Source organism: Anomaloglossus baeobatrachus, chromosome 5, assembly GCF_048569485.1.
Source record: "Anomaloglossus baeobatrachus isolate aAnoBae1 chromosome 5, aAnoBae1.hap1, whole genome shotgun sequence".
Taxonomy (NCBI): Eukaryota; Metazoa; Chordata; class Amphibia; order Anura; family Aromobatidae; genus Anomaloglossus; species Anomaloglossus baeobatrachus.
In genome coordinates this window covers 135647749-135673361 of record NC_134357.1, presented here as the reverse complement: position 1 = coordinate 135673361, position 25613 = coordinate 135647749, and the positions used below count along the sequence as shown (strand labels likewise).

Below are 25613 nucleotides of genomic sequence, written 5' to 3'. Positions count from 1 at the left end.
CCCGCCGGGCCCAGCATAGGGAACTCTTTTTTTTTTTATATATATATAACTATATAAACACATTGTATTGCAAATAATCCCAAACAGCTGGCCCTGCAACGCCGGAAATAATCCACCTACAAATCTGTCTGTTCCTGCTCTTGAAATTATTATGGCACGGCACAATGGCTCAGTGGCCAGATGCAGCCCTGGGGTCCTGGGCCCAAATCCCACCCAGGACACCATCCGCAAGGAGCCTGCACGTTCTACCCGTGTCTGCGTGGGTCTCCTCCGGGCACTCCGGCCTCCTCCCACACCCCCAAAAACACACAGGTAGGGAATCCAGACCGTAAGCCCAAATGGGGACAGCGTCCACAACACATGCAAAGCACAGCAGAATATGTGAGCGCTATATAAAATAAAGGTTTCGGTTTTTTTTTGGTTTTTTTTTTTAAAAAATTGGCAATTGGCACTTGACGAGAAATTACACTACACCATCAGGTCCCCATTTAGGGGCGCCCATATCCTGGTTCCATGTTACGGAACACAAGTTAAAACTTACCGCTCCTGAAGTTGGACACATGTACCAAAAACCCGGGCCACCCAACACTGCCACTTAGTAATACCCTTGGTAGCCATGGTAAAGGCACATGGGAAAAACTAATGCTGTAGACACGACCTTACAAAGTTAAAGTATTCCCTGTGGGTTCCCAGAGATGGAGTGTAGAGCGTCCAGGTAATGGGTAATAGTGAATAAACCTGTCTCCATGTGGCCAAGCTTTCCGAATAGAGGCAAATCCTATAAGAGGTGTGTGTTTTTTTTTTTTTGTTTTTTTTTATATATATATATATATATGTATATATATATATATATATATATATAATACAATTGCTTCAAATAATATAGTTAGTCGGCACCCTCTATCGTATAATATTAGAATAATCTCTGTCTGCTAAAACATTGCATAGCCATTTGTCAGTTATATACCTGAGATCAAAAAATAAAATTGAGTATTTTTTTTTTTTTTTTTGAGGGGATATTCATGTGGACATAATTATGCAATTAAATAAAATATAAAGATGCAAATTTTGCACATCACTTGCTCACTTATGTCTGTCAAGATGAAGCACAAACCAGCAGCGAAAAGGTACCAAACCTGCAACTTTTCAGCTACAGCACTAAGTTATAATGGAGATCCCATTTTCATGCATAAATACCTGTTTGTATAAAGGACTGGCACAAGACTTTTTTTTTTTTTTTTAAATTAAATAGGAAAGGGTTTTTTACAGTTAGAGCAGTCAGGTTGTGGAATGCCGACCACAGTATTCAGTAACGGCAGATACTACAACTGCCTTTAATATCAGGGTGTGAGATTTCCACCGTCCATCCACAGTGTTGGTCATACATAACTCAGTAAGAAGAATGTAGAATTAGGTGGGAATCCTGTTGCCTGGTGACATCACGTTACCCCTCCCCTGGGGCACTTATCCCACCCAAATTCCACATAGTGGTACTTACCAGAAGATGCAGGAAAAAGCAGACCCTACTTCTGGAAATTGCACGCCCGGTTCCAACGGCAACTCCGCTGTCCGGACCAATGTACCCAGATGCTGTTCGTCCCGCAGCGGGACCTCACCAGACTTAGTCTGAGGACGAGAATGCGTTTGCCACGCGGCGACCTCGACCATCCGCCGCAGTGGTGGGATCTATCTCTACCGATGTGACTTTTTTTTTTTCTTTCTTCTTCCTCCATGACGATGCTCAAAGCCCCGATGCCCACGCCGATGCTATCGTGAGGCTGACTGACTACGGTCGCCGCAGCTACCCGCACCATGTTTTGACTACCACAATGGCCGGGGTACCTGCAAATGACCGCATAGCACGTTGTTCAATGTCATCCCAACCGCCGCCATCCCACGCCGGAACCCCGGGAGGGGGTGTGGGGGGGGCGGTTTGTTCTGCCTACAGCCCCAGTGCATACAGTGTCACGATGGGGTATATGAGAAGATGTGGGGTGGTGGGGGGCCGGTACAGGGGAGCGGAGCTCATTACTCTAGCAGGTCAGCGCACCCACCGCTGCAGCGCTTCCAACTTGCCCCTGCAACAGGGACCGCACCAACCCACAGATCGCCCCCGTACCCCCCCCCCTTCCGGCAGTGATAGGGCGGCGGGCGGGCGGCGCCGTAGAAAAAGTGCGCGAAGCGCTCCTTTTTAAATTTAACAGCAACTCAAACTAACCGGCGGGCGGGCAGTTCCCTCAGAACGCCGCTCGCCGGCACACATAACTTAAGCCTCAGCAGGGAGGGAGCCGCTCACAGCTAACAATGCCATGAGCAGCACGCTTCCCTCCCTGCTGAAAAGGGGGGGGGGTGGTTTGGGCAGATTGACGGCGAGCACAAGCTGACCGGCGGGCGGGTAGTTCCCTCAGAACGCCGCTCGCTGGTACATGTCACTTGTGCCTCAGCATGGAGGGAGCCGCTCACAGCTAAAAGCGCCGTGAGCAGGACGCTTTCCTCCATGCTGATTTTAGGGGAGGATGGAGGGAGGGAGGTTTAGGATGGAGGGAGGGGGGGGGAGGGGGGGAAGGGTGTTAAATAATGGCGAGCACAAGCGGACCAGCGGGCGGGTAGTTCCCTTAGAACGCCGCGCTCACCGGCACACATCGCTTGTGCCTCAGCAGAGAGGCAGCCGCTCACAGCTAACAGCGCTGTGAGCTGAAACGCTTACCTCCCTGCTGATAGCTCTCTTACCGCCTCCAGGAGCGGGTCCCTGTGTCCGGCTGCCCAAACAGGTCCGGGTTCTGCAGCAGAGAGGCCGGAAGCTGGGCAACACAGTGATATGTATCCAGGAGGCGGGGCTTAGGCCAGTCACACCACAGAAGGCGGGGGCGGCAGGTCAGTGTCTTTCCAGGGGGGAGACCTCTATTTAAACATGCATAGGGGCCAGCAGTCAGGGGACAGCATCTCAAGTTTCTGGCTGCAGTGCCCCTCAAAACCTACCAAAGAGGTCGTATGTATTGTGTAGAACACAGAGCCATCTACTAAATTTATCCCTTCTCTGCATACGCCTGCAGTCTTGTACTCCAACAGAATTGGCATTTATTCGTTTGTATGCCTGCTCTATATGTGATTACATTTTATTTCTAAGAATATGTAGAATAGAATTTTCATGTTTGTGTTGTGATGTTTTCAGGTATAGAGCCCAAAAATACTAAGAGAACCTATATAGTACCATAAAGTAATAAGGATTCTGATCATCTCTTCACAGATACCATCGTTTGCCCCTGCCAATAGATGGTGCTCCTCTAGAATCACAGTTTGATGATTTTGTAAGCTTTCTCAGGGTGAGTAAAATATTTAGTTCCTGTTCTGTTCCATATAGCATACACTGAAATGGTCTAAAATGCAAGTTATACATCACTTTATCAGAGGATGTTTCGAACTAGTGCATGCAGTACCTTTTGTTGGTTTGACACTTGGTGAACATTGTACTAAAGGGAATCTGTCAGCGGGGTTTTCCTACATCATCTGAGAGCAGCATGATGTAGGCAAATCTGAATCCAATGTGGTATCACTTAGATTGCTGGGTGTAGCTGTTTTAACACTAATCAAAGTTTTTAGATTTAGCAAACCAGTAGAGCCCTGGCCACACCAGGCTCTCTATAGACACTGTACATTGACAGTGAGGTGTCAATCACAGGAGGGGGCATGCTAGTCTGCTGTGAATGTGCCAGCAAGTCCTAGCAATGATAATCACCAATTGATAAAGTTATCAGTTTAAGTATACAACAGCAAACAGCCTGATAAGAGAAGCATAATTAATTATTTTTTTTAACCCTTAAGGCCCCTTTACACACTGAGACTTTCTAGCGATCCCACCAGCGATCCCGACCTGGCCGGGATCGCTGGAAAGTCGCTGGTGAGCTGTCAAACAGGCAGATCTGGCCAATGACACAGCAGCGATACGGACCTGCAGAACGACCTCGCTGGTCGTTGGGGACGTTGTCACACAGCAGTGAACGCTATAGCACGCCTAAGGGCTGGGTTCTAAGTCGCTAACGATGTCGTTGTAGCGGTGTCAAACAAACCGATGCATGCTGCGCAGCGGGAAACAATTTACCAAAAAATGGTCCTGAAAGATTTGTAGCGATCAGCGACCTCACAGCGGGGGGCGAGGTCGCTGATGCGTGTCACACACTGCAATTTGGCTGGGGAAGTCACTAGTATGTTACAATGCCGGTGATGTTACAGCGATATCGCTAGCGATGCTGCAGTGTGTAAAGGGGCCTTTACAGCATGCTGTAATCCGATTACATAGCAAAAACTGGCTAACAGATTCCCTTTAAACACTAGAGAGCTTCTCTTATCATATATATTGTTCTCAATGTTGAATTTGGTCACAAGGTTTAACAGAAAAAAAAGTAAAAAAAAAATATATCAGAATGAACTTTAGCCAACACAGTATACTTTCAGAACTCCTAAGTAATGCCAGGAGGTGAATCACTGCACTTACAGAAGTGTTTGAAGTTGGCAAATATCACTTTGACTTACTGCTGTGTTCCTATGTCAACCTGCCAAAATCTACTGTGTATCTGCTCCCAAAGCTCAAGCATGTTCTCTTCAAAGTAGTCTTCGCTTACAAAAATTCACAGTATGATTTAATGGTGTTTTTATAGAAACACTTATTTGGAATTAGCTGATCTACTTATTAATCTTGCAAAATATATTTAAAGACTACCTCCAATTTTCTGATGGTTTTTTTCTTCTGCAACAAATTTAATTTTGACTTTTGGAGACACATTCCGCATATTAGTTTCTGAGCCATCCCTATGATATCCAGAAAGGCTTTGGAAATAAAAAATAGCTGTCTCCTGTTGTCAAATTGTCGTAAGAAACAATAATACCTTGTGTTGTACCAAAAACTGCTTTGTAATATCCAACACCATACCTGTAATTCAATATACTGGTCAATAATGTGAACAAATTATAATTACAAACACAAAATTGTACCAGCTAAAAACAAAATACATACAAATGTAAAGCTCTACTAAACCCAATAAGCAAGAGCCAAACATTTACAGTGCTTGGCCCTGGAATTTAACCCTGCGCTATTGTAAATTTGTGGCTCCTGCAATCTATCAGGGGCAGGTCAATTCACCGTTAGTTAGATATAGTCACCCTGGGGTGAGTTCAGAAAAGGTTTATAAGGCTGTGTGTAGATGTTACCTTTTATCGATTTTTTTATGCGTTTTTGAGTGCAGCTTTGTCACAAAAACTGAAGGAATCCAGATGCTAGCAAAGTTAATGAGAATCCCGAAGTCTCATGCACAATTTGCTTATTTGTGACTTGCAGATTTGGTGCAGAATATAAACTGCAGCATGTCAAGTTTTTCCGCATTTTTGAAGGATTTTTTACCCCCACTGACTTAAGTGAAGTCACTCAAAACCACTATTAAGATGATTGCAGATTTGCGTCAATTTTGTAGCGATTTTGCTCCAAAAAATCCCGCATGTGTGGTGTGGTAAGTAAAGGAAAGCTAGGTACATTACATAGATGGATAGTGGATAGACAGACATACATGGATAGACATCTGGCAAATATATAATTGCACAACCCCCACAACAATTTACAAAATTGCATTCCATGTGGAGCTTATTGTAGGGTTTTCCTAGATTAGGAACCTAATTCATAAATAAAAAAATGAAAAAAAAAACCATGTGGAGTTCCCCCTCCATTTTTGAAAACCAGCAAAGGTAAAGTAGACAACTGCAGGTTGATATTATCAGGCTGGGAAGATCCATGGATATTGGAACCTTCCCAGCCTAAACATTCTAGCCCACAGCCACCCTAGAAGTGGAGCATCGTGAGATGATCCAATTCTGGGTCTTTGCCTTGGCTCTTCTCAATGCCCTGGTGACTTGGCAATTGGGGTAATGGTATTTGGGGTTAATGTCAGCTGTGAAGTGTCCAAAAACACAGCTATCACCAAACCCTGGTGTTAGTCATGGAGGGGTCTCTATCAGACTCCCCTATTACTAGTCCAGTAAAAAAAAGTAAAAACACAAAAATACTTTATTGAAATAATCATGCCTTGATATTGCCTTCATTCAACAATTTATTAAATAAAAAAACTTCCCAGAAGGTCCTATGTAGTTGATGCGTCCACGGGGTCTGTGGTTACCCGTCACTGGGCCACGTTGCTTCTCCTGGGAAGCTGCAGTGGCCTTGCCTGGTTCCGTGACCCTGGGTGTCAATAAAAAGACTGGGGATGGGGATGATGGGGGTAGTTGTTCGTGACGCCACCTGTGGTGCGCGGCCAATAATAGCCGCTGCTGCGAGAATTCTGCTGGGGCGGATGACAACACAGCTTGGATGGTTCAGCTCTCCACAGGCAGAGCTATGGCCCCAGGGCGCGATGGGGAGGGCGCCGGCAGTAACAGGACAAAACAGGTGGAACAGTTCAAAGTCTTTTACTCACTGGTCACACACTGCCGTTGGAGCCCCAGGCTATGCTGTGATGGGCCTCAGCCGATCCCGGATACTTCAGAGATTGGGGTCGGTGGTTCCTTCTGTGTATCACCTTCTGATGGTTTCCTTCCACCCCAGCTCCTGGGCTGTGGAATGGGTCACAGGTGCCTTCTGTACTCCCTGCGAACCCTGCGATTCCCCTTCTTTCCTAAGAACCCGGGTCGAGCCTCCGGCTCCAGACCACGGCCCCCAAACTTTGTGTCTTTGCTTGGCTGTTCCGGAGTCCGACCTGACTCGGACGCTGTGCGGTGCTAACTGCCTGTAGTGTGTCAGATGGCTCCTGACTTCCCCTATGTGGGTGCCCTGCCTCCCGGGTCCCTGAACTAGTGGGTATGAGGTCCCATATCTCGTGATGGCCACCCCAGCACCTACCCTAGGCCGGTCCCAGTGACATAACCCCTGTGTTATGTATTGGTTGAGTGTAGTTGTGGTTGTTACCGGTGACTACCTTCTCCATATTCGCAATGTATACTGCACCTCGGCGCCAATGTGGCCCTGAGGCCGCAGGGGCGCCACATTGTCCATGGAATTGAACGTCCAAACCCTATGGAGCCTCGTTCTGAAGCTCCATAGGCTTTTGCAACAGTCACTGGGGTTTCAAGCTGCTCTCTGCATGACCCAGTGATTATGATTAGCTGAGACGTTAGTTATGTTACTGACGTCACCACTAATCAGAATCACCAGGTCATGCAGAGCACATCATGAAACTGGAGTGGCTGTTGCAAAAGCCTATGAGTGAAAATATATAGTGTGCACTCACTCTTAATAGAGTAGCTCAGAGGTGCTAGTATAGGGGGCGTAGTCCCTGCAAAAGCCTATGAAGCATCAGCCTGTCCACAGAGTTTGGACGTCAGATTCCATGGATTATATAGGAGCTGCTGGGGAACTTTTTATTTAATAAATTGGTGAACAAGGGACACTTCACTGCTGACATAAACCCCAAGCACTATTACCCTCTTGCCAAAGCACTAGGCCAATCAGAAAGAGCTCAGCCGAAGTGCCAGTATTGGAGCATCTCATGTAATGCGCCACTTTTGGGGTGGCTGCAGGCTGTTATTTTTACAGGCTGGGAAGGGACAAATAACTTTGGACTTTCCCAGTCTGATATCAGCTCTCAGCCTTCTGCTTTACCTTTGCTGGTTACCAAAAATGATGGGGGGACCCCACATCATTTTTTTAATTGACTTGTTTATTAGGTTCCCCATTATAGAAATCTGTACAATAAGCTCGAGGGGTTGTGCAATGATATATCTGCAGGATATCTGTATGTCTGTCTATCTATCAGCTCTACATGCTAGGAAAACGCATACAACAGTGCATTTTGTCTATGTTTTTCCCGCCATGAGATGCAGAAATAGTGGAGGAATATCTTCATCCAAATACTTAACGTACACATAAACACTTATAAGGTTTGCCAATGCTTCTGTCAGACCTGGCAGTACTTGAATAGCCTGAGTATAATGGAAGTCAATGGGAAACTCGAGCATTTTTCTAGGTAATCTTCCAGAAAAATGCTCAAGTTTTCCATTGACTTCTCTTATACTTGGGTACTTGAAACGCACGCATCTGAGCAACTGGTCATTTCAACCACCCAAGCATGGTAGTGCTCACCCATCACTGGTATCTGCAATTCATATATACTTTCTGCATTTCAGGAAAACCCTTGCCTCCTGCTGCTCCATGATGCCAGCTGTGCGCCACCTGCTTTGCTTTTCAGTTGCCAGACAGGAGTTGGTAGGACGAACTTGGCCATGATTCTGGGAACATTAGTTCTTTATCATCGAAAGAGTGCGGCTGAAAAACAGACGTGAGTTCTCGTAGAAGTTGTCAATCTGAGCCTTTCGTTGGATTTATTTACAACTTGTGTATTTGGTGACATGTTTTCCTCTGGAATCTACACCAGAAATGCATTATGTACAAAGCGTAAGAATGCATCAGATTCTAGAGCAAACTGCAGCTTTTCTAACTCACACTAAGCCTGATAAATCTCACTTGCTGTGCTGTGTGAGTGGGTGACATTTTTATTAAAATCTGTTTTGTCTCCATGTTGCAAAATATGTGATGTGGGTTGAGGCTCATTATGTTAAAGCATAACCATCACTTTAATTTTTATTTCATAAATCAATAGTTCACATGAAAATAAGCAACTTTGTAATATTTCTTATCAGAGAAGTCTGCTTCTTTCTCTGCCAGAATTGATCAGTCATTATCAAAAATCTCAATTCTGAGGTCACATCTGTATCAGTGAAGACTTTCCCATTACTGAGAGGAGATGAGAGCTGCTACTGATGAGATTGTATGATGGGAGGAGCTAGAGGCAGAGGGAGGAGCTAGATAGAGGCACAAAAGAGCAGAGTATATACAGCCTTAAGCCTCCCCATATACATTAAGAGGGTTTGACTGACGATATAATGTGTATGGGGTGGCCAGCTGACTGACAGTAGGGAGTGATGTCGATCGCGCATGCCTGATTTTGGACTGCCGATCGCATTGTTCTCCCTGAGATAAGCTGCCAGATGACATGTCAGTATGTGGCTTAAGCTGGTGTCACACACAGCGACAACGACGTCGCTGCTACGTCACCATTTTCTGTGACGTTGCAGCGATGTCCCGTCGCTGTGTGTGACATCCAGCAATGACCTGGCCCCTGCTGTGAGGTCGCCGGTCGTTGCTGAATGTCCAGCTTCATTTTTTGGTCGTCACTCTCCCGCTGTGACACACACATCGCTGTGTGTGACAGCGAGAGAGCAACGATATGAAGCGAGCAGGGAGCAGGAGCCGGCGTCTGGCAGCTGCGGTAAGCTGTAATCAGCGTAAACATCGGGTAACCAAGGGAAGACCTTTCCCTGGTTACCCGATATTTACCTTCGTTACCAGCCTCCGCCCTCGCTGCCAGCGCCGGCTCCTGCTTTGTGCACATGTAGCTGCAGTACGCATCGGGTAATTAACCCGATGTATACTGTAGCAAGGAGAGCAAGGAGCCAGCGCTAAGCAGTGTGCGCGGCTCCCTGCTCTCTGCACTGTGACATGTAGCTGCAGTACACATCGGGTTAATTAACCCGATGTGTACTGTACCTAGGAGAGCAAAGAGCCAGCGCTAAGCGCGGCTCCCTGCTCTCTGCACATGTAGCACAGCGACGTTATGATCGCTGCTTTGGCTGCTGTGTTTGACAGCTAAGCAGCGATCATAACAGCGACTTACAAGGTCGCTGTTACGTCACAGAAAATGGTGACGTAACAGCGACGTCGTTGTCGCTGTCGCTTAGTGTGAACCCAGCTTTACTCATAGAAAATACATGATCACTCAGCTGAATGTCTATGGGAAAGTCGACTGATAGTTCGTCTGACAGCCATCTAATGTGTATGGCCAGCTTTACGTACAAAGTGAGGGAGCATGCTGATTTCAAATCAGGCTGCATTCACACTGTGTTTTGATCATTGTATTTGTTTGTATATTAAAAGGGAACCTGTCCCATCCAGAAATGCTACTTGTCTGCAGATATCGGGTTAATCTGCAGGTAAATACATTTCAATCCTGAGGATTGGCTTAGTAGAGTAGTGGCTCGCAAGCCAGATGTGGCTATTTTGATGGCTGCACCTGGCTCTCAGACAAATCTTCTTGTTTGTAAGACACTTTTGTTTCCCCAAAACTAGGGGAAAAAATTGAGGTGCATCTTACAAACTGCATATGGTGCAGGGTCCGTGATACTGCAGGATCATGAGGTGTCGCGGCAGCGGGCGCCATTGATCTGTGGGCTGCTTTCAATCTCCCACAGTTGACACGATCAACTTGAAGAAAATTGCCGTGGAGGAGGCGCGTGTGCAGATAGGACTCCGCGGCCATTGCGTTGATCTGCGCACGCATTGCGGCCATTTTCTTGAAGTCAATCTCATCAACTGTGGGAGATTCAAAGCAGCACGCCGGCAGATCAATGGCACCAGTTGCCGTGACAACCCAAGAGCCTTCAGCAGTATCGCCGACCCTTCGCACACTGACCCTCCTGAGTCACGACACCCACTCCTCCGTGCCCATAGCATCATCTACCCTGCCTCCTGAGACCTTCTGAGCCGCTCCAGCACCACTGCTCCCCCCTGGTGAGTATGGTACTCACGGAATTACATTTTAAAATATGTGGCTGTGAGGCAAATCCCGGGATATGAAGATGAATTATGACTCCAGTCATAATCCCTCATCACTCCCTGGCAGTGCCCCCTCCCTTCTTGTTCTCAGTGTTCCACTTACACCTCCATGGCCATGTCCTGTGATATGGAAATCAGGTGGTGTGGGAACAATGGACACAGGATGACTCCCTGCCGTCACCCTGTAACAAGAGTTGTATCTCATTAGCAAGGCTATGGAACTAGCTAGACAGAACGACTCCAGTAAAAAATGGTTCATATCTCGCAAGCCATATTTCCGATAAATATGGGAACCATAAAAATGGTGTCTCCGCATGTGGACGATGCCGGCACCCCCTTTTTATGGGAGCAGGACATTGGGAAATGCCCCAGGCGTGATATCAGCCAATGGGGAACTGGCAGACAGGTCATGAGTCCCCTCGTTCTGTAGCTAAATTCATAACTGTCACAATGAGAGCATTGGCGTCCGCCTACGACGCTCCCAGGCAAAGTTATGGCCCATATTCCATGTTGGGATATTGTCCATAACTCAAGCCAGGGGTGGAGCAGTGCTCCCTGTGAGGTCACGAAGGTAGGAGGGGACCTGGATCTGCCCAGGTTGATAACCCTACTTCGGCCATTTTCCAAGGTTCTTTCGCTGGGGGCACGTGTAGGAAACATCTGTGGGAAGGATCCTAGAAACCTGGGCACAGCGCCCCCCTGTGGCCAGACGCACAAGGTAACTGATTGAATTTGCATACCTGTTTGTAAACCATGCTTTATCTGTAACTGTACTCTGACATATGTATATTCTGTAGATTCCCTATTGTATATATTGTAGTTCTAGTGTGCTTTAGGCTGATTAAATTATATAATTAATCTTGGGCTGTTCTGTTATCTCGATCTTGAATCCCACGTCTGTGTGTTCGGCTAATAGTTACCGTGAAGCGGTTGGTGGCAGCGAGTTTGTGCCAAGGATTATTGTGGGGAGGCCAGTGAGATTCGGGGAGATTTTATATATTCCGCCCGCGGAGGTCGGGGGAATATATACCTTACTCTCACCGGGGACCCTTCAATAATCGGCATAAGTAGTATAGCGGCCTCCTTGCTTATGGTCGGGCAATTCCATAATTGGCCTGACTATAAGAGGGGCGCTAGAGAGCGCGTCACGTGCTCTGTCTGTCGGTCGGGAGGTATAAAGGAGGGGTGACCCCCACTTGTTACCCCCCGATTGTGACGTACTGGTAGCCAGCGCGGGGGATTTCTGAGTGACCCCCCCGGTGGTTTGTGACATATTGGTGGCATAGCGGTGGGATCGAGATAATAGTGTGTGTGAGTGTGAGACCCATACTCCCAGACACTAAAGACTGCCTGCAGCAGCTGTGGCTGCTGGGGTCTTCAGACTAGCTCAACACTAGAGTGTCAGAGTGCAGATACTGTAAGGTGTGTGGAGGCATCAGGTGTCAGTTCTGTGTCAGTGACCAAAAGTCTGCAAGAATGGCTGATGGCACCAGGAGCAGAGCTATGCAACTGGCCAATGCTAAGGCAGGAGCCGAAGAGAGGGAGGACGGTGCTGTGGACAGTAATGAGGAGGTTGCCCACGAGTCCTCCAGGAGCTCGACGCCAGAAAACAGCTCTGCAGAGGACATTGCACAACCTGGCACTGCTGGACAAGATGAGGAGCAGCTCACCCAAGGGTCCTCAACGAGCCAGATGCCAGCCCTCCGCTCTGCAATGAACAGTGAAGCACCAGGCTCCGCAGCGGGCCGCAGATCACCACGTGCCATTCCACCGAGCCTGGGAGGCTCGGATAGCCTTCTTCAAATGGCTATGGCCCTTCTCCAGGCTGGAGACCAGGAGGGCTACAAGGAACTCCTGGCAGAGCGCAGGGCAGAGCGGCAGGCAGCGCGTGAAGAGCGCCAGGCAGAGCGTGAGGCTGCGGAGCGACGGCAACAGGCAGACCGTGACCACCAGCTGCAGCTAGCTCAGCTCCGGCCCTCATCAGCCACACGTGACCTTCAAGACACCAAACTTCCAAAGGTCCGTGTTGAGGACTTCCCAGTGCTGGAGAAGGATGGAGACTTGGACTCTTTCTTGACTGCTTTTGAACGGACTTGCTTGCAGCACCATCTGGACAAGGAGCAGTGGGCCAAATACCTGACCCCCCGTTTAAGGGGTAAGGCCCTGGATGTCCTTGGGGACTTGCCTGCTGAGGCAGATCAGGGCTACGACACCATCAAGCGGGCCCTGATCCAACAGTACAACCTCACTCCAGAGTCCTACCGCAAGAAGTTCCGGAGCCTACAGAAGGGACCAAAGGACTCCTGGGCTGACCACCGGCGGGCACTTGCCCGAGCTGCCGACCACTGGACCCAAGGCCTGCAGCTTTCCACCGGACCGGAGATCCTGGACTTGTTCATCACGGAGCAACTCTTGTGGAACTGCCCTGAGGATCTCCACCAGTTCATCCGAGACCAGAAGCCAAAGGGGTCCACGGCTACAGCTGCCCTTGCCGATGACTACACCAACAACCGGGCCCCTGAGGCCAGGAGAGCGGCCACCAGCAGCACCTGGAGAGGGGGTAAGATGAATTCTGCGACTGCCCCACCTGCCCCTAGACTGCAGGGGGTGTCCCCCTCAACTCCCCTCTCCAGGCCCGTGGCAGAGCCAAGACGGTGCCACCAGTGCAACCTACCTGGACACTTCAAGGCCATGTGCCCTCAGCGTCCCAAGGCCCCGGCTCCGTCCCCGTCCCAAGGGCCGCCCAAGGTGTATTGTGTGGGTGGGGGTGGTGGTAGGTCCCTGGACAGCTTCCAACCTGTCACCGTCGGCCGGTCTGTGACCATAGGACTGCGAGACAGCGCCTCGGAGGTGACTCTGGTGCGGCCTGAGATGGTGTCCCCCCAAGACTTGATCCCTGGAAAAACCCTCGCTGTCTCCGGGATTGGAGGCACTGACCCGGCGCTGCCTGTTGCTGACATTTATGTGGACTGGGGCGCAGGGCGAGGGGTGAGGGAGGTGGGGGTAACTGATCGGATCCCCGCAAACGTGCTACTTGGGACAGATTTGGGGCAGATAACCTCCCAGTTTGGGCCCCAACCAAGGGCTGAACCTTCAGCCCGTACTGACATGACTCCTAACAATGTTAATGTGTTATCTATGAATGATGTAAGGGAGGAGGGAGTGAACTCTGATATTTCTGCTTGCATAGACACCATAGACACACACTCAGCTGCAGCTGTGACAGGGGAGGGGGTCAGAGAAAGGTGTGACAATGCCTCTACAAGTAACCAGCCTGTGAGCTGGGATCTGTTGCCCTCTGCAGGGATAAGCAGAGAGCAGGGTGCTGCAGGGGGAGGACCAGTGTGTGGGGTGGGGGCTACCACAGCAAATGTGGGGTCCCCAGAGATTTCACAGCGGGGTTCTGTTGCTGCAGGAGGGGAACAGGCAGGTGAGATTGGGGCCGGTCCAGGAGCGGAAGTGCTCCCAGGTAAGATCTCGGTGCATGGTTCCCCCACAACCGGGGTGTCAGGAAGCCAGGTAGGTCTGCCTGAACCGGCGACTTGGTCAGGAACGGAGGAGGAGCAGGCACGACCCACGGTCGCAGCGGCTGTGGCCGCTGTCACCCGCAGTGGGAGTGCTGGAAGCCAAGGGGCCTCCCGGAGGTCCGATAGCTCTTCCCCTTCTGACCAAGTGGCAGCCGAGTCAGGTGGAGGCCAGGACACAGGTCCCGGGGTACTGACTGAAGATGTGACAGTCTCGTCGATTCTGGCCACATCTAGTCAGGGGTTTCAGGCAGCGTTAGAAGCTGACGACAGCCTGAAAGCTCTTAAGGAGCAGGCGGCACAGCCTCCCTCGGACTCGGACCCGGAGCGAGTGGTCTGGGACCAAGGACGGCTGTACCGGGCCACGGTCCAGCAGGGTTCACCGGAGGCGTGGCCCAGGGACCGACAGTTAGTGGTACCCTATCCGTTCCGGACGGAGTTGTTGCGGATCGCACATGAGATTCCGATGGCCGGACACCTAGGGATCGCTAAGACCAAGGCCAGGTTGAACCAGCATTTCTACTGGCCAAAAATGGGGGCCGATGTGGCTGCCTACTGCCGTTCGTGTGAAACCTGTCAGAGAGTGGGGAAGGCGGGGCCACGCCCCAAAGCCCCACTGGTATCTCTGCCAATCATCGATGAGCCTTTCAGGAGGGTGGCTGTGGATCTGGTCGGCCCGCTGGCCATCCCCAGCAGCTCCGGGAAACGCTTCATACTGACGGTAGTGGACTATGCCACCCGGTACCCAGAAGCAGTGGCCTTGTCGTCCATTCGGGCTGACAAGGTGGCCACCGCATTGCTGGAGATTTTCTCCCGAGTGGGTTTTCCCCAGGAAATGCTCACTGACCGGGGGACCCAATTCATGTCCCAGCTGATGGAGGCCCTCTGTAAGCAAGTCCAGGTGCGACATCTGGTGGCCAGCCCGTACCATCCACAGACTAATGGCCTGTGCGAGCGGTTCAATGGCACCTTAAAGCAGATGCTTAAGATGTTGGTCGACTCCCATGGGCGTGACTGGGAGCGGTATCTCCCACACCTGTTATTTGCTTACCGGGAGGTTCCACAGGCCTCAACAGGATTCTCACCGTTTGAGCTCCTGTACGGGCGACGTGTGCGGGGCCCCCTGGCCCTGGTGAAAGAGGCTTGGGAAGGGGATTTGGCCACCCCTGGAGTGTCGGTTATCGAGTATGTCATGCGCTTCCGGGACAAAATGCAGGCCTTGACGCAACTGGTACACGACAATATGGCTCAAGCCCAGGCCGATCAGAAGCGTTGGTACGACCAGAACGCTTGTGAGAGGACCTACCAAGTGGGTCAAAAGGTGTGGGTACTGGTCCCCGTACCACAGGACAAGCTTCAGGCAGCCTGGGAAGGCCCATACCTCGTGTACCAGCAGCTCAACCCTGTAACGTACCTGGTCACCCTGGACCCTGCCCGTGGAAGGCGGAAGCCCTTCCATGTGAACATGATGAAGGCACATCATGAGCGGGAGGCATGTGCGCTCCCAGTGTGCAACCTGCCCGAGGAGGGAGAAGCGGAAACCCTCTTGGATATGCTAGCCCAGGTTAGGGCAGGCGGATCCATTGAGGATGTGGAGGTTGGCCACCAGCTCTTGGAGGACCAACGGTCCCAGCTGTGGGCCACCCTACACCCCTTCCGGGTGTTGTTTACCAACCAGCCCGGAAGGACTGACTTGGCTGTCCATCACGTGGACACTGGGGATCATCCCCCGATCCGGCGTTCAGCATATCGGGTCTCCCTGGAGGTGCAGCAACACATGCGCCAGGAGATTGACGAGATGCTGAAGCTGGGGGTGATCCAGGCATCCAACAGCGCTTGGGCCTCGCCTGTAGTCCTCGTCCCTAAGAAGGACCGAACCACTCGGTTCTGCGTGGACTACAGGGGGCTCAATGCGGTCACGGTCGCCGATGCGTACCCAATGCCACGCATCGATGACCTGCTCGATCAGTTGGCCGGGGCTCAGTACCTGACCATCATGGATCTGAGCCGGGGATATTGGCAGATCCCCCTGACTCGCAAGGCCAGGGAACGCTCTGCCTTTATTACCCCATTTGGACTGTACGAGTCCACGGTGATGCCATTCGGGATGAGGAATGCCCCTGCCACTTTCCAGCGGATGGTCAACACCCTGCTCAAGGGACTTGAAGGGTACGCGGCCGCGTACCTGGATGACATTGCCGTCTTCAGTCCCACCTGGGAGGACCACCTAGAGCATCTAGCACAGGTGCTCAGGCGGATCCACCGGGCAGGTTTGACCATCAAGCCGGGAAAGTGTCAGCTGGCCATGAGCGAGGTCCAGTACCTCGGTCACCGGGTAGGTGGGAGAACACTGAAGCCCGAGCCTGAGAAAGTGGAAGCCATCGCATCCTGGCCCACCCCCAGGACCAAGAAGCAGGTGATGTCCTTCTTGGGGACCGCTGGGTACTATAGGAGGTTTGTTCCATGCTATAGTAGCCTGGCAAAGCCCTTGACGGACCTCACCAAGAAGAAGCTGCCCTCTGCAGTCGATTGGACAATGGACTGCGAGACAGCCTTCCGGGCCCTAAAGGACGCCCTGTCCAGCCCGCCCGTGCTACAGGCAGCCGACTTCACGCGGCCGTTTGTAGTACAGACCGACGCCAGTGACTTCGGCCTCGGTGCGGTGCTCAGCCAGGTGGACTCTGCGAGCCAAGAGCACCCAGTCTTGTACCTGAGCAGGAAGCTGTTACCAAGGGAAGTTGCCTATTCCACGATGGAGAAGGAGTGCCTGGCCATAGTGTGGGCCCTGCAGCGTCTGCAACCCTATCTATACGGGCGCCACTTCATCGTGGAGACGGACCACAATCCCCTCAGCTGGTTGCACACCGTCTCTGGGACGAATGGGCGATTGTTGCGATGGAGCCTTGCGCTCCAGCAATACAACTTCACCATTCGCCACAAAAGGGGCCGTGACCACGGTAACGCAGACGGGCTGTCCCGACAAGGAGAGGTCGCGGACGGGCGCACGGGGGAACACCGGAGTGTGCTGCCCCCTAGCGCCCTCAAAAGGGGGGAGGTGTGAGGCAAATCCCGGGATATGAAGATGAATTATGACTCCAGTCATAATCCCTCATCACTCCCTGGCAGTGCCCCCTCCCTTCTTGTTCTCAGTGTTCCACTTACACCTCCATGGCCATGTCCTGTGATATGGAAATCAGGTGGTGTGGGAACAATGGACACAGGATGACTCCCTGCCGTCACCCTGTAACAAGAGTTGTATCTCATTAGCAAGGCTATGGAACTAGCTAGACAGAACGACTCCAGTAAAAAATGGTTCATATCTCGCAAGCGATATTTCCGATAAATATGGCAACCATAAAAATGGTGTCTCCGCATGTGGACGATGCCGGCACCCCCTTTTTATGGGAGCAGGACATTGGGAAATGCCCCAGGCGTGATATCAGCCAATGGGGAACTGGCAGACAGGTCATGAGTCCCCTCGTTCTGTAGCTAAATTCATAACTGTCACAATGAGAGCATTGGCGTCCGCCTACGACGCTCCCAGGCAAAGTTATGGCCCATATTCCATGTTGGGATATTGTCCATAACTCAAGCCAGGGGTGGAGCAGTGCTCCCTGTGAGGTCACGAAGGTAGGAGGGGACCTGGATCTGCCCAGGTTGATAACCCTACTTCGGCCATTTTCCAAGGTTCTTTCGCTGGGGGCACGTGTAGGAAACATCTGTGGGAAGGATCCTAGAAACCTGGGCACAGCGCCCCCCTGTGGCCAGACGCACAAGGTAACTGATTGAATTTGCATACCTGTTTGTAAACCATGCTTTATCTGTAACTGTACTCTGACATATGTATATTCTGTAGATTCCCTATTGTATATATTGTAGTTCTAGTGTGCTTTAGGCTGATTAAATTATATAATTAATCTTGGGCTGTTCTGTTATCTCGATCTTGAATCCCACGTCTGTGTGTTCGGCTAATAGTTACCGTGAAGCGGTTGGTGGCAGCGAGTTTGTGCCAAGGATTATTGTGGGGAGGCCAGTGAGATTCGGGGAGATTTTATATATTCCGCCCGCGGAGGTCGGGGGAATATATACCTTACTCTCACCGGGGACCCTTCAATAATCGGCATAAGTAGTATAGCGGCCTCCTTGCTTATGGTCGGGCAATTCCATAATTGGCCTGACTATAAGAGGGGCGCTAGAGAGCGCGTCACGTGCTCTGTCTGTCGGTCGGGAGGTATAAAGGAGGGGTGACCCCCACTTGTTACCCCCCGATTGTGACGTACTGGTAGCCAGCGCGGGGGATTTCTGAGTGACCCCCCCGGTGGTTTGTGACAGTGGCGTTCATGGCGCTCTCAGCCAAAATGGTTCCCGACCCGTGGGCTACAGGGAGAAAATTTAATTATATTCTCCTTGTAGCCACTTGCTTCCAGCTCATTGTATTGTTAGTGCAGCTGTATTCACTTCATAGCATTTTCGCTGCAGAGCAGGCGGCCAATCAAAGTTCCTGTGAGTGATTACAGCCACGATGATTGTATAGTAAGAGGTGACAGTAGCCACCCCATTAATTAAACCGATGGCTGGATATACCTTCATTTTCTCTTGGTAGTCTCTGTTTCTGTAAGATGCTTACCCAGAATTAGGCTATGTTCACATGTTGCGTTTTTGCTGTGTTTTTTTTTTTCTGCAGCCAAAACCTGCTGTCTTGGCAGCAAAAAAGCTGCTATCAAAAAGTAGGTTTTGCTGTGTTTTTGCTGCTGTTTTTACTGCGTTTTTGGTGTAATTTATTTAATCATGTACTGTTGATAAATTTAGTTTAATTCACCATACATGCATCAAACACTCGGCTGTTGCGTTTTTGCAGTGTTTTTGCATTTTCTCATTGCTTTCAATGGTGCAAAAAATGCTTTAAAAATGCTGAAAAATTTGACATGCTGCTTCTTTCAAAAATGCCACCGTTTTCAATTTCAGTCAGGAGGGGAAAAGGTGCATTCAATTTTCGGAATCTCATAGGTTTTGCTGTTAGGCTATGTGCGCACTAGGCGTTTTTGCCGCGTTTTTAGCGGCGTTTTTTACCGCGTTTTTGTGCTGAAAACGCAGTGACATTGCTTCCCCAGCAATGTCAATGGGTTTTCAGAAGTGCTGTCCTCACACAGCGTTTTTTTTTAGCTGCGTTTTTGTGGTGACCACAAAAACGCAGCATGTCAATTATTTCTGCGTTTTCCACTGCGTTTTTCACTCATTGAATTCAATGAGATGTTAAAAACGCAATGAATAACGCATATAGCCGCGTTTCTATGACTAAAAACGCAGCTATAAACGCAAGGGGTGGGTACTACAGTGACGTGTACAGGAAGAGGATTCCTTCTGTTGGTAAACACAGAAGCATGAATCCTCCCGGTACCGTCACCGCTGCCTCCACCTCCCGTCCTGTGCATGTCAGCTCCGTGCGGCGCCATGTCTGGGCGGGAGGTGGAGGCAGCGGCGAAAGCCAAAGTGAACAGTAGAAAAAAAAAATGTCATATACTCACCTGTCCGCAGGGTCCCGGTGCCATGCCCGCTCCCAGCTCCTCCCGGTCCCGTCGCTCTGGCTGTGTGCAGTCTCCCCGGGGCAGGACCTTGCTTGCAGGACCTGGCGGTGGATCACCTGATGCAGTCACCTGACGCATCAGCTGATCGTAGTCTCGCCGGCTTTTTCGCGCCCGGCCGGCTATCAGCTGATCCTGCCGTCAGCGGACTTCATCAGCTGATTACCGGCAGCTCCGGCAGCGATCGTATAGGATCAGACTCCTGTCCAATCGATCGCTCCAGGAGCTGCCGGTAATCACCACAGCACATAAGTGAGTATGTATTTTTTTTTTTTTCTACTGATGCATCAGCTGATTGTATAATCGGCTTTTATACAATCAGCTGATGTGTGATGTGATTCAGGCACTTGATCCTGACACATCATCTGATCGCTTTGCCTTCCAGCAAACCGATCAGATGATATTGGATCCTGATTGGACGGCGCGGGACCCTGACCCAGGATTACTGCGGAGGGGGGTTTATTTCAATAAAGATGGAGTCACTAATTGTGTTGTGTTTTATTTCTAATAAAAATATTTTTCTCTGTGTTGTGTTTTTTTTTTATCATTACTAGAAATTCATGGTGGCCATGTCTAATATTGGCGTGACACCATGAATTTCGGGCTTAGGGCCAGCTATACAGCTAGCCCTAACCCCATTATTACCTAGCTAGCCACCCGGCTTCAGGGCAGCTGGAAGAGTTGGATACAGCGCCAGAAGATGGCGCTTCTATGAAAGCGCCATTTTCTGGGGTGGCTGCGGACTGCAATTCGCAGTGGGGGTGCCCAGAAAGCATGGGCACCCTGCACTGTGGATTCCAATCCCCAGCTGCCTAGTTGTACCCGGCTGGACTCAAAAATTAGGCGAAGCCCACGTCATTTTTTTTTTAAATTATTTCATGAAATAATTAAAAAAAAGGGCTTCTCTATATTTTTGGTTCCCAGCCGGGTACAAATAGGCAGCTGGCGGTTGGGGGCAGCCCGTACCTGCCTGCTGTACCCGGCTAGCATACAAAAATATGGCGAAGCCCACGTCATTTTTTTTTTCTTTTTGGGCAAAAAACTGCATACAGTCCTGGATGGAGGATGCTGAGACTTGTAGTTCTGCAGCTGCTGTCTGCTCTCCTGCATACACTAGTGAATGGAGGATGCTGAGACTTGTAGTTCTGCAGCTGCTGTCTGCTCTCCTGCATACACTAGTGAATGGAGGATGCTGAGACTTGTAGTTCTGCAGCTGCTGTCTGCTCTCCTGCATACACTAGTGAATGGAGGATGCTGAGATTTGTAGTTCTGCAGCTGCTGTCTGCTCTCCTCCATACACTAGTGAATGGAGGATGCTGAGACTTGTAGTTCTGCAGCTGCTGTCTGCTCTCCTGCATACACTAGTTCTGCAGCTGTCTGCTCTCCTGCATACAATGAACATTTTGAAGAAGGAAATGACATCAGACCTTTTTTTTTTTTTTTTTTTCATCAACAATCTTTAATGGCATTGTGCACTGATTAAAAACGCAGTGAGCAAAAACGCAGCAAAAAACGCACCAAATCGCGGCAAAAACGCATGCGTTTTTGCCGCGTTTTTTTTAGCCGCGGGTGCGTTTTTTAGACAAAAACGCACATAAAAACGCAGCGTGAAAAAAACGCCTAGTGCGCACATACCCTTGTAAAACATGGCTTTTAATTTGCATAAAACTCTTGAAAAAACACAACATGTGAGCATACCTTTAAAATGCTGTTTACCAGCAGATTAACCCTATATCTGCAGGTAAATAACATTTCTATATGTCTCAGGTTCCCTTTTAAAGCATGTCATATATTTATATAGTTCTATACTTCCAAAATAGTATGCAGAGTAATATACCATAGGTTTATCGTGTTTTGCATGAAATTATTAAATGCAAAATTAACCATGGTTTTTATTAAAGGGTTATTCCCATCGCCTTGATCCTATCCCAATATGTAGTACGGTATATTAATATACTGTATTAGCAAATACCTCCAATTAGAAATGTAGTATAGCTCTTCTGATTCACTATCACTTACCTCATGTTCAGGGCATTGCTGGACCTTAGGTATCCATGGTTATGACCATTAGCAACTCTCTGGCTGTGACTAAATGCGTGGTCGTAACTATGGATACCTAAGGTCCTGCAATGCTCTAAACATGAAGTAAACGACAGTGAATCAGAAGAACTATACTACATTTCTAATTGGAAGTATGTGCTAATATGATTCCTACTACGTATCGGGATAGGATCTTAGAGATGGGAAAAACCCTTTAAGTTAACACAAAGGCATGTTAGCCAAATAGGTTCCAAAAAAATGTTTTGCATACGTTTGGTTAATAGAGATCTTGTGCACATTGGATATTAGCACACTAAATTCCCTCTGTTCGGGCCCGATGGTCGGCACATGTCTAGGAGTACTATCCAACAATGGAGCTTTTTAGGTTCTCCGGTTTGCACACTTTTAGTGATCACATTTGTTGTTGTATCAGGACCTATAAGGTGGTCATTCAAAGATATTGGTTAATTTTTACATTGTTTCGAGACCTCACATAGGAGGATTTTAGAGAAATACAAGTGGAGCATTATCCATTGCAAGTCACATCGCACATAAAGAGTCATTTACCCTGAATTTAACGGTTTGCAAATACATCCATGAGCAATCGCATTCAGTCTGAGTGTCCCACATTCTTCTAGGGCCGGGTGGTAATATAAATCAGATGTATTTACATAGTAAGATTATAGACAGGAGCTGGTTTCTATGACAATGTCTTGTAGTTGCTTAAGAATATTTGGTACCAGTGCAGTTTGGCAGGCAGAAAGATGTCTTTATTCTAATTAGTTCTTTACAAGCCATATGCCTTAAAGGGAACTTGTCACATTGAGAATCCAGTCTTCACTGTCAGCTGCACGTTATACAGCAAGAGGAGCTAAGCAACATAATGTATAGTTTTGTGGTAAAAAGATTCAGGACATCTTGTATTTAGTCTCTAAAATCCCTACCCATTCTTTGCTTGGCAGTTAAAAAGAATTAGTCATTTGCTCAAATGCCTTGTAAAAATGCTTGAAACCCTAATTCTGCAGCTCTTTTCTGTTTTGCGCTGCATCCCTCCATTGCAGAGATATTCACGTTTCACACTGTTTTTGGAACATAGTATGTGAAATCTCTGCTTATAGTGCAACTGGGTGTTCTTTAAAATTTTATCTGGGGGTGTGGGCTCCCTCCCCACCTGAAATTGTTTATCACAGATAATCCAGCAGATTACACTGTCGAGATTTGATTGGCACCTTTAAGGAGGGGAGAACGCACATGCCCCCAGATAACTTTGAAGAAATGCACGGTTGAACTATAAGCAGAGATTTCACATAGTGTGCTCCAAAAGCAACAAATGTGAATATTTCTGCAATGGAGTGAAGTAGTGCAAAATGGGGGAAAACATACAGAAATGGAGGAGCTCAGGGATTTTTTTGTTTTAAGCTATCAGTCCTTTTTAATGGAATGTCCTAATTCAGAACTGAAAGCGATCTCTAATACATGGAATATTGTCAGTTACTAATTAGGACCACTCCTTGATTATAAAGCACAAAAATGGCAAAGATTTCAACAAATAAAATATGAAAATTATGTCTTCAGGGAGGAAAGAGACAAACCTATTGGAAGTAGCAATCCTAAAAGTCAAAAGTGGCCCTTTAACGAGCCTTGTAATCTGATTTAGGATTTATGCCAGATCAGAACCTCAATTTGCAGACACGTTGTTTCGGGGTGAGTGCCTCTCGTCAGTGTAAAGTATGAGATGTGATCTGGCTGTATGAGAAGCGAAGACTGGGTCTAAGGGGAAAACTTTTCTCCTTGCGAAACTGACACGCCAATCCGGCATGCCAGTAGTGAGGAGACTTAGGGTATGTGCCCACGATCAGGACTCACTGCATCTTGGACACAGCATGTCCTGACCTGTGGGGCTGCGCATCTCCTCCGCAAGAAATTGCAGGAGACTGCAGCTGATTCTACTCATGATCAGGGTTTAGTGCGCTGCGGTCTCTCGCTTTTGTTCCCCCTGCGGAGGACGCATGCGAATCCGCAGCAAACCATTGATATGCTGTGGTCTGGAAACAAGCACCACAGGTCAGTGTCTGCTGCAGAAAAAAGAAGCACAGTGGGCACGGGATTCCTAGAAACCCATCCACTGTGCTTGCACTGTACAACGCAGCGTTGTGGAAGCAGCTGAAGCATGCTGCATCCAAAATGCTGCAAACACTGATTGTGGGCACGCACCCTTATAGATGTAATGCTCCTCTGGGAAATATGCAAATTGTATCTTCAGGGAGGAAGTAGACACTCTAGTGCCACCTATTGGAAGTAGCAATCCTAAGTCATAGGACAAGGTTCGTTAAAAGGTTACTTTTGACTTTTAGGATTCCCCTTGCTGTCACAACTGTACTATACTTCTCTAAGCTCTGGCTTTATCCTATCCTGCATCAGCCAGCAGTTAGCAAAGAAGGGTGGTGCCATCACAGCGAGTACATGCCATCTTGGATTCTAAGCTTTGGCATGCATCTCCAGACTGTTCAGTAACTCGCATAAACCCAAAATTAGAAGAGTTGACCATAAATCACAGATATTCAAAATTCAACTGGGATAAACCAACAGCTAATCAAACCAAATTATCCCAATAAAGCTTATAAATCGATAAAACGTTTTTTTATTGATGGTATTAAAAAACATAAACACAAACAGTAATTAAAAATCAAGGCAAGGGGAGCATGTACTACACCCACAATGGGAACCATATGTATTAAATAACCTTAGTCCCAGCAGGTCACATAACAACTATAAATTACACAACAAGAACATTAATCAAGCAGCTAACATTATCCCCATATAATAGTAGCAATGGTCTACTTTAAATCGCTGCCCATCAAAGTACTTGGCTCATAACAATACCAGACCTGCTGTCATGTCAGTAGTACAGAACTGCTCCCCTGCCAGCCACTCCAACACGTGTTTCACACCGCTTCCTCAGGGAGTGATGTGGAGGCAAGCAGGGAGCGTTCTTATATAGGACCGGCACACATGTGTTAATTAATCCAAAACCCCATACTTTCATATATGGCGCCACCATGTCAACGCCCAACCGGAAGTTCAGGAGCGCGTCACCGTCGGCCACGTCACACGCACGCGCACTGGCATGCGATGACGCGGGCGAGGGAGACGCGTCCCCTAGCAACCGTCGGGATGCAGGCAGGCGGCGCACAGCATGGGGAGAATCATGTGTTTTGTAGCCAGGTCACATGACCGCATTGTGAGCCCGCCCTAACAGGAAATCCAGGGACGCACCTCCTCAACCATATAATAACACGGAAGGGGGGAGGATGCATCCCATGGAAAACCAAAAGCGTCAGACAGAATAACATAAACACCGGGCAGATAACATACAAAGGATGGATGGATGGATGGGTTATGTAGTGCCCTTTGTATGTTATCTGCCCGGTGTTTATGTTATTCTGTCTGACGCTTTTGGTTTTCCATGGGATGCATCCTCCCCCCTTCCGTGTTATTATATGGTTGAGGAGGTGCGTCCCTGGATTTCCTGTTAGGGCGGGCTCACAATGCGGTCATGTGACCTGGCTACAAAACACATGATTCTCCCCATGCTGTGCGCCGCCTGCCTGCATCCCGATGGTTGCTAGGGGACGCGTCTCCCTCGCCCGCGTCATCGCATGCCAGTGCGCGTGCGTGTGACGTGGCCGACGGTGACGCGCTCCTGAACTTCCGGTTGGGCGTTGACATGGTGGCGCCATATATGAAAGTATGGGGTTTTGGATTAATTAACACATGTGTGCCGGTCCTATATAAGAACGCTCCCTGCTTGCCTCCACA

The 25613-nt window shown here is 49.0% G+C and overlaps 1 protein-coding gene across 2 annotated transcripts in view; it reads left to right on the top strand.

Annotated features, from left to right (window-relative positions):
* Positions 1–25613, top strand: part of PALD1 (phosphatase domain containing paladin 1) — a 359914-nt gene that overhangs the window by 133918 nt on the left and 200383 nt on the right. For both annotated transcript variants that reach the window (XM_075348925.1, XM_075348924.1), the window contains exons 7-8: positions 3248–3323; positions 8164–8315. In XM_075348925.1, coding sequence (XP_075205040.1) covers positions 3248–3323; positions 8164–8315 — 228 coding nt within the window. The remainder of the gene's footprint in view (positions 1–3247; positions 3324–8163; positions 8316–25613) is intronic.